Source organism: Perna viridis, chromosome 6 (genome assembly GCF_037379345.1).
Source record: "Perna viridis isolate PV_CMFRI_1.1 ecotype Kerala chromosome 6, ASM3737934v1, whole genome shotgun sequence".
NCBI classification, from domain to species: domain Eukaryota; kingdom Metazoa; phylum Mollusca; class Bivalvia; order Mytilida; family Mytilidae; genus Perna; species Perna viridis.
In genome coordinates, this window is record NC_142450.1 from 38,341,520 (window position 1) to 38,356,447 (window position 14,928).

Consider the following 14,928-nt stretch of genomic DNA (forward strand, 5'->3'; position numbering starts at 1 on the left):
ATTTATGTCTTCATCTGTGCCACCGGTCTAACTAATGACACTTCCTAGATATGTAAACTATTCAACTTCTTCCAGTTCATTCCCTCCAATTGTCACTGACCCTCCTTTTCTTGTTTGAACTTTTATAATCTTTGTTTTTCTGTTTTTAATTTTAAGCCCTATTTCTTTCTGATGTCATTCATCCTTTTGGTTTTGTCTCGGATGTCTTTAATCTGGTGAGACAGTAGGGCGAGATCATTAGCAAAATCTAAATCTTCTAACTTTCTGGTCATAGTCCACTGAATCTCTCTTGGTTTGTCAAATGCCTGCTTTGTTTTCCAGTCAATCACCAGTAAGAATAAGGATGGTAAGAGTAAACAACTTTGTTTCACACCTGTTTTCAAATGTCTGCTCAGGAGATAATAAAAATGGAAAATCCAACAGTTTCTATGGTATTTTAGTGTTATTTACAAAGTTATCTCCCCCTCCCCTAGTTTTGAATTTTACAGTACATTCTGTATGATTACTATCTCCTATGGACAAGGGTTATATGAAAAGCCAGGTGTTACTCTCTTGTTTACTATGACATTTTAAACAAAATATCAAAAATAAAAATCTAGGCTTTCCAAACATGAATCACGTTTTGCATGATTCTTATGTGGAGTGCTACTTAATACTCCTCAAAGTATACTAAAATGACACATAATCCAATGATCAAGAATTGTCAAATGAAAACAGAACTTGTCCATTTTGACTCATCATAGATGCACAAAAATACTTTTTGTATAACAAATGGATATGGTGAATATTTCGAGAGACAACAACCCCACTCGGATGAAAAATGTCTGCTCAAGGCCACCCATTGGTCTTCTATTCTTCTATGAATGACAAAAAAACCTTCACACCACATGGCAGGCTGCAGCTAGCCCCAAACAACATTATACACAGGTTCAGCAAAATAGTTGCCCTCATATATTCTAGCAACATAAAAGATTGCAAGTGACTGAAACAATACATACAGAGGCCAGAAATAGGCACAAGAATGTGGAAGAATATTTAGATTTGAGGTCTTATCAACAAGAGCAAAGACTAATTCTAAAACATACTTACAAGTGATCAGATTCAAAATTATAGCTATTTGTTCTTTTTTTTTTATAATATACAAAGGGAAGTTATGCCATCTGAATGATAAGCAGGGAGTAACCTCTCTAATAAAACCTTAAGTAGGTGATATAAAAAAAATGACATATTAGAATGTATGTTATAATAAAAAATTATTAGTAAACTACAAAAGACGAAAAAAATACACTGCATTAAATTATATATCACAATGAATAAAAAGGATTGACAACTTAGTTGAGTTATCCCCCTTGTTACAATATTGTGCCTTTGTGAAAACAATCTTATGGTGCTCATTGCATTAAATATTCAATATTCAATATGTTTATTTGTTCTAACGCACAGTAAATGGTCAAAACACAAACAGAAACAAACTATGTAAATTCTGACAACAACAAAGGAAAAAAGGAAGATATAAAGTTTGATTAACGTAGGAACTTGCGCTGTGGTGACTCAATTTACATTTATAACAAACTTTCATATTGCAGGAGCACAATTCATTTATTGAAATATTTTAAACTAAAGTCTTTGTGATTATGTGATAAATTATGTTTATTCCTATTTTTGGCAACTTTGCATGTACTTTTGATGTTTAATTTAGATTTACTTCATTTCATGATTTATTTTGAAATATGTTATTTTGTCTGATTCCAAGATAAATAATTATTTTGCATTATTTCCCTTGACACAATTTTAGATTGATGCCATCCCTCGTCGTTTCGTTCCCCTTTATTTCTATACCCAACAGTCGGATTTGGACGACATGAAAAAAATCTTCGCTAATAAGTTACCAGAGATGGTTTGATAAGTGGAGTATCATAGCTCATTTAGAAGTAAATGTTATTCTACATAATCCACTCCATTAGCAATTATCTACATACAATGATTGGTTGGTTAATGTCCAAATAATTACCGTATATATTTGTCTGATCGTTTTTATTATTAACCCGACATTTAAATATCCCACGTGCAATATATGAGAAAATTCGGATTAAGGTGTACCCAATATTGGGGTGTACCTAGCATACACCCCCTTAAATTTGGAGAACTTTGTTTGCATGAATTCTCTTGATTTTTCACTAAGTCTACCCCCAAAAATTATTTTGCCTCGCTCTGCTCATAATTTTATTTACACTCTTGCCAACCAGCAGAAATCCTGAATACAGCCCTGTGCACTGCTTCAGTTCTTACCTATTTTAAAAGTCACTGGAATTGTAGTGCCTTATTGTGACTGATTATGTCTAATACTATGTAGTGTTTTTGGTATTGCCATAACCTCTTTATTGTGATGAATCATTAGTATGAATTTGATGCATACCCAGGATTATGGGTAAAAAAAATTTTCCTTGCAGAAATGTATATTGAGCCAGCACCATGCATGCTCATTGACTATCACACAGTTAGCACAAAAGAGTCTATGAGCATATTCTTTATTTTCTCCCTTTGTAAAAAATGGGGCCATGTCTGTCAAAAGTTGTACAGAAACAGTTGCCTTGATTGCATCAGGAGAAACTATTCCAAAAGTCAGTTATGGATGATACTTTTTATGTCCATTTAAGAGATACAAGGCCACATAAAAAGAAAGAAAGGCCCGCTTAATACTTAGTTTAGGCTACCTGGGTTACAAATACATGCAAGTCTTAAATGGAGCTTTAGGGGATAACTTTATAGTACAGTTAGTAACAGTGCTAACTATTAAGGTCACAGGCTATCAACAGATTACATTTCATAAATTCATCAATTTGCAATACTATTGAAATTAGTGTTCCACAACAATAAAATCTCCTTTTTCAATATCTTTGAAATTATGTTGATGCTCAAGTCCAAAAAATGATTATATGATTTTTCAGGTTTTGATCAGTAAAGTCAACAATGGATGATTTAAAATACACTGAAGATAGTGATGCAGATGATTACCAGGAAGCTGATGTTGTATGTCATATGCTGCAGTCTTTAGCTGATGTGGCATTTATTTTTTGCACTGTTGTCCATACTTACATACTAGTACTTGTATATTTGTCTCACAGTGTTTTGTCAGATAAAATTTGTACATTGTCAGCTACCAAATTTGTAATACAGGTCTATATTGTATTAGAATATGAACTGTATTGTACTGTATATTGATATCAGAGCTTCATATATGCGTATATCCAGGCTTTACACAGATTGAAGGATCCTATAACCAATGCAAATGCATTTTGTGTATCCAGATTGTTATTAAGAGATTGTCCATGTAGAAACTCGGCAGAACCTATGATATGGGTGGTACAAGGTAAATTTTTTTCACCATTTTGTTCCCTGAACAATCAACTGAATTCTGAACAGATCAAAGAGTTATTTTGTAATGTCTATTTTGCCAGATTTATTTTGGACTCGACTTGATTATGAATCAGATTAGTTAGGTAATCTTTTTGTTACCCTAATTTACATTTTTTTTTAAATTTTGTCATTTCAAAACAACAGTCATTTTTTAGGAAACATTTTTTTTTTTTTACCTCAAATGGATGAAAAAGTTTTGAAAATAAAAATTGTCATGTGCCACTCACTGCCTGGGTCTTTACATGGACACCCTCATGGAAGAATAGTTCATATAGACTCCAGATTATCATACTTTTCTCATAAGTTGGTCATGTATTTCTAAATATAACAAGAATAGGTACATTTATAGTGTTTCAGCATATTTTTATTTAAAGCCTATGATTAAAGAGTAGTCAAGGAAACCAAGGTTATAGCGGTAATCAAAAGAATGTAATCCAGAGACAAAGACCAGACATGGAAAACAGACATACACAACAAAGAACATAAAGTAACTAAAATCATACATACAAAGTAACAAAAGCAAAAGAGCAACTCGGACTCCACTAAAAACTGGGAGCATGGACCAGGTGCACCGATAGGGTAACCGTCCTCTACTTTTCCAGGAACACCTGCCAAGTTCAAGTCTGGGGTAGACAAACAAGGAAAGGAAAACCATGACACATTGAATTAATCAGTTTCCATGGTGCAGATGGATACACCATAGCAATCCATGAATTCATGATGATGACCATAAAACTTCTGTAGTGATGACTTAAAGACTCCACCATATGAGTTCATATATCTTTTAAAGACTGAAAAAAAATTCTTTGAGGTAAATATTTTTCTACAAAGTTAGTATTGAATGCTGCTAATGGGTCATAATATATTTATTAAACCATGCCTTCCAAAATATTCATTGGATGTTCTTTGTGTCTTCAGAACTATGAACCAAGTAGTGTAGGGATACAGGAGTTGTACAGTATGGGGTGTGAACCAGACAGAAAAGACTTCTTGGACAAGTTGGTTGAATTTCTAGCAGAAAGAAATACGCCATTGATCAAGATTCCCACCATTGAAAAGGCGCCTGTAGATTTGTACAAGCTATACCATCTTGTCAAGGAAAATGGAGGAGTGGAAAATGTAATCAGACCGTTAATAGGGATCAATCAATTGATTTTTAGGGGAGGTGCTAGGATGACTAGATTCATGGTGAAAAAAGGGGGAGGGGTTAGAATGACTAGATTTATGGTGAAAAAGGGGGGAAGGTGCTAGGATGACTAGATTCATGGTGAAAAAAAACATAGCTGCTACATGTAATACAAAATTTCTATTATTTACAAAATGAGTGTCAGGACCATAGTTATGACTCCCTACCCTTAAGGTAGATCAAACCTATTACATGGAGCATTCTTCTCTGTCATCTTGCAAAATCATACAGAAGTATGTATTTTCAATGAGCATATAGTGTTTGAAATGATTTGTCTTTCAAGTATTCAAGATTTTTTGGCATAAATCTATATAAGGTAAAATTACATTAATTGTATAATTGGTGGGAAAAGTGATGGGAATTTTATTTCTTTTTTTATATTACAAAAAAAAGTTTGGGAACCCTCAATTTTCTGTCTGAAATATGAAATATTGTCAGATAAGTGTTATTTATACAAATTTTGAAGAAATATTATTTACCAGTTTTTTTTTATGGTAAGCAAACAGTGAAAATTCCCTACAGAATTTATGTAAAATGTTGTAAAAACTGGCCTGTATTTAGGCTTAATTACAGTGAAACCTGTCTAAACCAACAGTAAGGGAACGTCAGGTTTTGTTCAGTTTAGACAAGTGTTCTGTTTTCTTAGTGTCACTTACAACCAGACAGTTTCGGTCTTCTTTAAGGTTTCAAAGCGATAACTGGCAGTAATTTTTACTCCAAATAGACCAAGATTTATCTGTTTTGTTTGCAATATTGTGACAAGGTTAAACTGCTGTTGGCCTGAAGATGTTTTTATGATGATTTTATTGACAATTTGTGAAGGAACTTGGTCTGCCTATTAACCTGGAAGTTTACAGAAGATTCTAATATAAAATTATGACAGACAAGTATTACTGTAGAAAAATAAATAGATTTTTCAACCACTTTGTTATGGTTGTAAACTGAATGGGCATTACATGACAGATAAGACATGTAAGAAGAAGAAATGAAAAGATTGAAATCATGTTACTTTAACTGGTAAGGAAGGGAGATATAAGCATGAACTACTCATGCGTAATCAATCAACCACAGAGTTCCAAGATTAAAAAAACATTTTAAATTTATGATACTCCTTTAGACAATTTAGATCAATTCAAACCAATTTTTCAAAAGATTTAACTTACAATTAATGCTTTCATTAATTAATTCATTCACCCACAGTATACTTACCTGTTGACAGCTCTTTAATTACAGGTGAGTGATCAATTGGCTCAAGTTATATTTAACTTCAGAGGTGTCAACGATCAATTAATGAAATAATTAACTTTTGATTGGTAAGGGTCGGTTTTTACAGGTAAAACAATACTTATTAATTAAGAGAAAGGATACGATATTCACAATTGACAGGATTCAATATAGACAGGTAAAATTACTACATTTTGATTAGGAAATTCTATGTGACTGAAATTCGTTTGGTTTAGAAATTAAATTGTGTGACCTATGTTTTTTCATCTTAAAATTTCCTGTATGTTTGTTTGAGGTCGTCTTTGATAAATATTACGAAATTGTATCTGCTAAAAGCATTAGATATGATCTACCTGAACAAGCTTTTTCAGACTGTAAGGAGCAGTCAAAGAGAAAGAAAATTCCACCATCTAAGTTTTTATTTTATCATTTAGGTTCCAAAAACAACTTGGAAGGTATTTGGTCCCAGGGCAAATGCAGCATTCTTGGTTAGAATGTATTACATTAAATACTTACATGGCTATAAAAGACATGTGGATGAAGAGGGTATGTATAGCATTTTTGAAAGACCATTTAATCTGTTTAGAAATTTAGAAATTTTTGGTTGTATTAATTGCTTTGATTTTGGTATTTAAGCAAAAACAGTGGACCTCAGGCAAAAACCCCAAAATTCACATCTTACAAGGTAATAAACTTTGCCCCACAATTACATGTACTACTCATGCCAGATGATATGATAGTGGTTAAAACCATTAATTCAAGGTAATATAGATTTCCACACAATAGTCGTTTTTCATATTTACGGAATTTTAGCAAGTTTTCAAAGGGACATAACCCACCAACACCCGACAACTTGGCTGGCGGTCTTAATGGGGAAAAGAAGAACAGTGAACGTTTTTCTTTAAAACTTAAACTATTCATGCTACAGTAAGTAGCTAAATGGTTTGAAAATAATTATTCAAAAGTAACCTTACTGCAGCTACAATAAGTCAAATATTTGAATTTGAAGTCTAGTGCTGTCCATTGCTCCAATCGGACAGTAAACCAGTCTGTCAGGTTGGAAGTTTATTTCCCTTTGCTAAAAATTTCAAAAAATGAAATCAAAGCCAAAGCACAAAGGTCTATTACATGTGCTACTCATGCCAGACGTTATGATAGGGGTTAAAACCATTAATCCAAGGTATTATAGATTGCCTCACAATTACATGCACTACTCATGCCAGATGTTAGGATAGGGGTTAAAACCATTAATTCAAGGTATTATAGATTGCCTCACAATTACATGCACTACTCATGCTAGATGTTAGGAGAGGGGTTAAAACCATTAATTCAAGGTATTATAGATTGCCTCATAATTACATGCACTACTCATGCTAGATGTTAGGATAGGGGTTATACCGTTAATTCAAGGTATTATAAATTGCCTCACAATTACACGCACTACTCATGCCAGATGTTAGGATAGGGGTTAAAACCATTAATTCAAGGTATTACAGATTGCCTCACAATTACACGCACTACTCATGCCAGATGTTAGGATAGGGGTTAAAACCATTAATTCAAGGTATTATAGATTGCCTCACAATTACACGCACTACTCATGCTAGATGTTAGGATAGGGGTTCAAACCATTAATTCAAGGTATTATAGATTGCCTCACAATTACACGCACTACTCATGCCAGATGTTATGATAGGGGTTAAAACCATTAATTCAAGGTATTATAGATTGCCTCACAATTACATGCACTACTCGTGCTAGATGTTAGGATAGGGGTTATACCGTTAATTCAAGATATTATAAATTGCCTCACAATTACATGCACTACTCATGCCAGATGTTATGATAGGGGTTAAAATTATTAATTCAAAGTATTATAGATTGCCTCACAATTACATGCACTACTCATGCCAGATGTTAGGATAGGGGTTAAAACCATTAATTCAAGGTATTATAGATTGCCTCACAATTACATGCACTATTCGTGCCAGATGTTAGGATAGGGGTTATACCGTTAATTCAAGGTATTATAGATTGCCTCACAATTACATGCACTACTCATGCTAGATGTTAGGAGAGGGGTTATACCGTTAATTCAAGGTATTTGGATTGCCTCACAATTACATGCACTACTCATGCTAGATGTTAGGATAGGGGTTATACCGTTAATTCAAGGTATTATAGATTGCCTCACAATTACATGCACTACTCATGCCAGATGTTAGGATAGGGGTTATACTGTTAATTCAGAAAATATTTATTATTTTATCATTGCTATTTTATATTGTAAGTCCTTTTTTCATTTTTTGTGCTGTCTTGTTTTCTGTAACTTCAGTTTTGTACATGTGATTATATTTTATTGTGAGTGTAGATCATCTTTGTTTTCTGTTTTCACATGTTGGTAATATACTTAGATTTTAATGTCTAATTGTCCTTCTATTTTTAATGCTGCAGTATGTTTTCTTCAACATACAGAACTAAATACAATTTCTATTGTGAAAGTGAGAAAAATCTGTCTTCAGTTGCTAAAACTTGTATACTTAGAATTTCTGGATTGTGTTTTGTTTAGTTTTGTCTTTTTTTTTTCTTATATATAGTTTTGTCTTTTTTTTCTTTCATAAGAACATTATTATTTCCAAATTTACAGTACATCTAGGCTACTTCTGAATTAAAGTGATATATAACTGTAGTCAGTACCCCATATCAAGTTTTTAGACAGAAACATTTTAAAATGTTTTTATCTCATTGTAGACCAAATTGAAGATGACTTTGAAGATGCTATTTGCAGAACAGCTTTTGTTGTGAGTTAAATAAATAAAGTATTACATCATTAAGTTTTTTCTTTTAACCTGTTTACTAGTTCAACAAATATTCAAATTTACTGTGAAAGTACTCTAATTAGTGGATACCAATTTTCATGGATTAGGGAAGAAACACAAGTTTGAATTTGTGGTTTTCAGTATACACATCAATGGAAATCTCCTTCTTGTGGTTTGGCCTACCAACAAAAACCATGAAAATTGGTACACTAGGGACAACAGTAAGTTCACAGTACTTCTTATAATATGGACAAAATTAGAAAAAAAATTCAGAACAAAATAACATCCTCTTACAATTTTCAAAGTAAACACATGTAAACATATTGCTATAGCTTTTGGAATGAAGTATTATTTTCCTTCTCTGCAGTTTGTAATTTAATTCTGTGCATTACGTTGTAAATCATCTTTGTTCCTATTTTCCCATTCAGACCATGTACTTGGATTTTGATGTATCTGAATGGTGCTATTTCATTGATTTTTAGGTATTATTTTGCCTAATTGTTTCCAGATTTTAAGTTGTACTCCAGCAAAATATTAATTCTGTAATATGTGATACACCCCAAAAAGACTACACATTTTTGATTTTTGTTATTAAGTTGCTTTATAGATCTATATGATGACATTTATAATCATTCATTCCAATCTGTCTGCTCTGAGGAGGTAATTCACACTGAAAATCCAAATGTTTCTATTGTATTTTAGTGTCATTTACAGAGTTATCTCCCTTAATTTTGAATGCTACCATACTTTCAATTATTTATATCTCATATGTACAGGGGTTATATTAGAAGCCACATGTTAATTTCTGTTCTCTATAACATTTTAAACAAAATATCAAAAATATAAATATGTAGGCTTTCCAACCATGAATCACATTTTGCATGATCCTTAGTTGGAGTATTACTTTTCAAAATACTTATGTTTAGTTATTATTTTCTAAATTCCCAGTATTACACCCAAATATGTTTTTTTTCAGAATAGATTTCCTATGAATGCTACACAAATAGAAATAGAAAATTTCTTCAGTTATTTAGGATACAATGACATTGAGTGTATCATGATGAGAACATGGATGTTGATTAATTATTTTAAAGTAAGTCAGAGTTGTAATATTGTGACAAGATACGTTCTGGTTAATAGGCAATAACAGTGCATGGACTTGACATAAAACTGATATATTGATGCCAAAGCTTATTCAAGCCATATTTATATAACAAAGTTTTTGTCAAGTTTGAGCACTGTTATTATCTTTTTGCTACAAAAAATATAAAAAATATCAGTGACAGTATTTCACTTTAAATTATAAAGTTGATGCATTTTTTTCTGGCTTGACTGATACCTTTGTATCAGCTTACTACACAGATGAGATTTTACAAAACCATAAAAGTCACATCTAAATTGTTCTTTCAAACAGGAAGTAGGTGGATTCAGCTAGCTTAGGCAATGCCAATCTGCAAATCTCAGAGGAGTTTGCTACTCTTCTTTAAAGAGAAGGATACAGACTCGACCTAAAGTGTGATGATTGACATAATGCTATAATTTATTGATATAAAGATCCACACAAAATTTCAGGACATTTCCATGAAGGATTGGTGAGATTTTTGCAAAGAATACTCTTGTAAAATTGATAAGAGATTCCAATGCATGACATACAAAGCATGATACAAGTTATGAACATTCAATACTAGTATCATAGTGAGTCTGAGATGATGAGATCTTATACCAGTAATACTGTTCTTACCTTTCAAACAGTCCTTAACCATATCTGTTCTTTTTTCCATTGTTCTTTTAATTGGTGACTTCACAGTCTGCACAGCCATTTTTAATTAAAAAAAATAGCAGATTGTGTTCATCAAAGTCCTTTTTCTGTATCAGAAACCATTTTATCTATATTTCAGGGGTCAGTTTATATTAAATTCAGGACAGAAGATGGTCTGCGAAAATTCTTGAGCGCTGATGACATTGTGTTTAACTCAACAACTTTAAAAAAGATATCAAAGTAAGCTACATGTAAATGTGTTGTAATTTTATAAATTACTTAACATTTCACTAGCTGGAATAAAGTTGTTTATTGATTAATTGAAGGAATTTTTTAAATGGAAGTGAAAATTCCACTGCACATAAAGATCTGTTCCCACCTTAGGGTGGCACTTATTCCATATGAATAAGCTATGAAGTGATCATAACAACATGTACATGTGTAGTGTGTGTACAGACTGTTTCAAGAAGGTCCTTAGTCCTTTAAAGTTCATTGAAATCTCTGTAAACAGACCAAATTTGCGACAAAAGGAATATTTCTTTTTGCAGTTTACAATGTATTATATTTTAAATGATATGGAATATTTTAAGAGATGTCTGACCCAGATTTGTTTTAAGTTAAGATGGATGATAGTTTAGGTTTAGGAATGTAATTTATTCCTATGTTATTGATGTGTAATCCTGTCAATTATCATTTACCCATATTTTCAGAGTAGATCAACTTATACAGAGAGAGGAAGGTAAAATTAACAGAAAAGATAAGAAGATCAGGCTGCGGAAAAGGTACACAAACTGTATTGTACGATATTTCATTGTGTTGACTATTCGTGTTTGAATAAAACCATTTGTCCAAATAACTCAAAGAGCAATATGCAAATGATGACTATACATAGAAAATCCCTCCACCACTGATTAAATTATCAGGGAACAATATGCAAATGAAGACCCTAAAAGGAAAATTAACCCACCAATGAAAACAATAGTTGTAGAATCAGTCTGTTATTGAATAATTTGACCTTGACATTTAGACTAATATAGCAATTAATTAAGACAAGGCATGGTCAGTGTAAATATTCAAACAATTTGGCCTTGATTCTATAGTTCAGTAATGCCACAAGTCAGTGTATACATTTCAATAATCTGACCATGATGCCAAGACAAAAATAGTCACAGCTAAATGACTTAAAATGACCTTCAGTGGAGTTACAAATTTGCTACTTTGGATGGGCAGACAGACTAACGGACAGTAAGGATGGCATGATTACTAGCAGGAGCTATAAAAATATAAGTGTTGTAAGTATAGGGCTCTCCAAGGTATCCTGTTGTTGTAAGCTTAACACATTACTGTCAGATAATATTCTTTTCTTTGTGTATAACATTATTTTAAAATTTATTGTTTTGGATAATAAAATCTTAATAATAGGGCTAGTCAAAGTAAACAGTTGCAGGTCTTCTTCAATCATTGTACTGTAAATTCCAAAATTATTGTGTACTTTAAATTTCGTGATAACAATTTTGCATTTTTTTGCACCAATTTTGAAAGATAGAACTAAGACCAATGAAATTTGAATTATAGGTTCTTAGACCATTTTATCTAACCAAGGATTGGGGAAGGTTTTCTTTTAGTGTCTTATCGCCCGAAAGAGGTGATGGCAAATGTGGTGATGGTACTCATTTTGTTTGTTTATAGCCAGAAAAAATTATAAGGGAGGTAATTACATGTTTGATATGGTGACAAATATAGGTCATGAATGACTAATGAGATACATTCACTAGAGAAGAGGGAGTCCTGACAACCACAAAATTATGCTTCTTGTTAGTTATTTTCTTTAAGTGTTCATTTATACTTTCCAGTAAGAAGGAACGAAAAGAAAAGGAACAGAAACTTCAGGAGAGAGAGGTAGTTAATTTTGATTTTTTTTTTTTAGTTTTTATTTTGTTATAAAATGGTAAATCATGAAAACCCTTGTTTTCTGCATGGATGAAATAGATACTTTTATTCAGAAACATAATTACAGTACCACAAATCTGTTGTTTAATTGATCAATCTCTAAAAGTATGTATTTGTAAACATGTGTTATTAATATATTTGAATCTTTTAAATGAAACAAAATTTTTGTTCATGTAACTTTTCAGCTGAAACTTGTTCCAACTTGAGTGTAAACTGTTTATGTAATTTTGGTAGAATGCTCAGAGATCAATGACACCTGGTGCTGTGATCCATTTGACCAACTTCTCTATTGATGGTAGTAATGACAGTCCTCAGCCATTGGGAAGCTCAGATCATGTTACTATGGCCACGATTAAACAACACTTCTCTAAATTTGCTTCTGTGGCCTGGGTAGACTTTGAGGAGGGTGATTCACAGGTCTGTCTAAATGATACTGTGTAGGATGCAGATTTTGATTTATTTTAGGGGTCTGTCTAAAAATACCAAAATAAATACGTACTTAGTGCACATACATACCCCAAAATTAGAATTGACCAAATTTTATACCCCATATGGTACTCTGGTACAACTTTCATCAAACAGAAGGGAAAATCCCTTTTATTTTTCATTGTTTTCGGATTTTTTTGTTGTCCGGTTTTAGATCTTTACAGAAAAAGGGAATGGAAGTCTCACATGCTTAAGTTGACCTGTTTATTGTTTCTGATTTTATCTTGTCTTCTTTTACAGGCCTATGTCAGATTTCATGAAGAAGGGAAGGCTGTAGAAGTGGTACAGATATTAACAGCAATGGAGGATCTAGTTATGATGGATAATTGTTTTTTCTCTGTCAGAGTATTAGAAGGTTGATATTGATAGTCTTAAGAATATTACTAATGTACTGATTCTATGAAATACATTTATTTGAGTTTTCATTCATACTTATGATGGGATATCTTACATTCAGTCTGTCTTTATTTGTTAGTCTATATACCAGTCAGTTAATTCTCAATTTCTATGTTAAACCGAATAATTTGGTCAGATTTTACAGTCTGACTATCAGCATTTTATTTCATATTTGTTTTAAACCTTTGACATACATGACTTGCACATTTTTCTCTTTATTCATTTCTGTTTGAGTTTTTACATCTTTTTTGACCAATTTTAACATTTCTGAAAGAATGCAAAAACAAGACAACAACACATACAGATGCTGTAGATCTGAACAGAATAATGAATTGACCTGTGTCATGTATGGGTGTTGTCTTCTTTAATGAGGAGACATGTAGTTTTTGTCCGTCCTGTCTGTCTGCCTGTCACACTTTTGTAAGCACAACACCTTGGAAACTACTGCATCAAATTTAATGAAAATTTGTAGGTAGTTGGGACATGATATTTAATTACTAGGAATTTATGATCCTCTGAGCTTTGTTGAGTTATACCAGTTTGAACTTTGAACTTTGAGGAAGACCTGTGTTTTTGAAGACAAAAACAAACTTTAATTTAAATATGCATGATTATAATAACCACTGCAGATTGAGTTATTCCTGCCATTCTTTTTCTACTTCATATATTAGTTCACATTATTAAATTACTTTATTGAAATGAGTGTATTCTTAAATCTAATTCATAGATGCAATGTATATTCATTAATTTGTTGCATACATCTCTTCTTTACATGGTATTAAGCTGTCCACAAAACTGTAAGCTGATTAAATATTAATGTTTCTTTATGGTTACAGGTGATGAGGAAATTGAATACTGGAAAGAGATCATGAAAGCCAGAGACATGGGGAGAAATAAAAGGAGACGTGAACCGGAGAGAAAAGAGAAAAGGAGAACAGAAAGACATAAATGAGGAGTGTATTAATGCCTCAAAAATTGACTGGAGAAAATTACCTCCAATCATGACTTGAGTAAAATACCTCTTATTTTGACTTGAGTAGAATACCTCCAAATTTTACTTTAAGAAAACGACTTGGTATAATGACTCATGCAAGACTTTTTGTAAAACTGAAAAAAAAGAAGTTAAAAGTCACTTAAATCTTTCATTAAATTCATTACATCTATAATAAATTAATAAATGAAAACAACTGTCAAAATGTCTCAGATTACATGCACAATAAAACCTGTGTAAACCAAAACCCCATTCAAACTGAAGGATATGATCTATATAGACAGTTGCTAGGTTTATACTGGTTCTATTAGAACATCAATGACATGAACTCAGAAGACATCTGGTTTAGACAGGTCTCCAGTTTATTAAGGTTTACTGTATTTGATGTCATAATATGTATAGGGTTGTCTTATGGTATATAAATTATATCTTCATTAAATTTTGAGTTAGCTATAGTATTATAGTACATGTATTATTGCATAAGGCTACACCTCAGTCCAATATGGCTAGCCTTGGACCAATAACTAAGCCAATATGGAAAACCTTATTCAATAATACTATAATATTTGGGTTTCTTATTGTCAGAATTTCATAAAAAGTTCTGGACTGAGGTGTAGCCTTACGCAATAATACATGTACTATAATACTATAGCTAACTCAAAATTTAATGAAGATATAATTTATATACCATAAGACAACC

General features: G+C 32.1%; 1 protein-coding gene across 1 annotated transcript; it reads left to right on the forward strand.

Annotated features, from left to right (window-relative positions):
- Positions 1-1,808: 1,808 nt before the first annotated feature.
- Positions 1,809-14,433, forward strand: LOC148614858 (uncharacterized). The gene is made up of 12 exons (XM_088589290.1): positions 1,809-1,931; positions 2,949-3,030; positions 4,336-4,536; positions 6,262-6,373; positions 8,579-8,628; positions 9,623-9,739; positions 10,545-10,645; positions 11,116-11,187; positions 12,259-12,304; positions 12,590-12,772; positions 13,082-13,196; positions 14,074-14,433. Exons 2-12 carry the CDS (start codon positions 2,971-2,973, stop codon positions 14,187-14,189), a joined length of 1,173 nt encoding a protein of 390 aa, XP_088445416.1. The 5' UTR covers positions 1,809-1,931; positions 2,949-2,970; the 3' UTR covers positions 14,190-14,433.
- The last annotated feature ends 495 nt before the right edge of the window (positions 14,434-14,928 follow it).

Excerpts from the sequence above, each read along its gene's own strand:
- LOC148614858 (XM_088589290.1), top strand. The coding sequence starts at position 2,971 with ATGGATGATTTAAAATACACTGAAGATAGTGATGCAGATGATTACCAG. Across the intron at positions 3,031-4,335 it reads ATTACCAGGAAGCTGATGTT|AACTATGAACCAAGTAGTGT; the intron begins GTATGTCATATG and ends TTGTGTCTTCAG. Across the intron at positions 11,188-12,258 it reads AAGATCAGGCTGCGGAAAAG|TAAGAAGGAACGAAAAGAAA; the intron begins GTACACAAACTG and ends TATACTTTCCAG.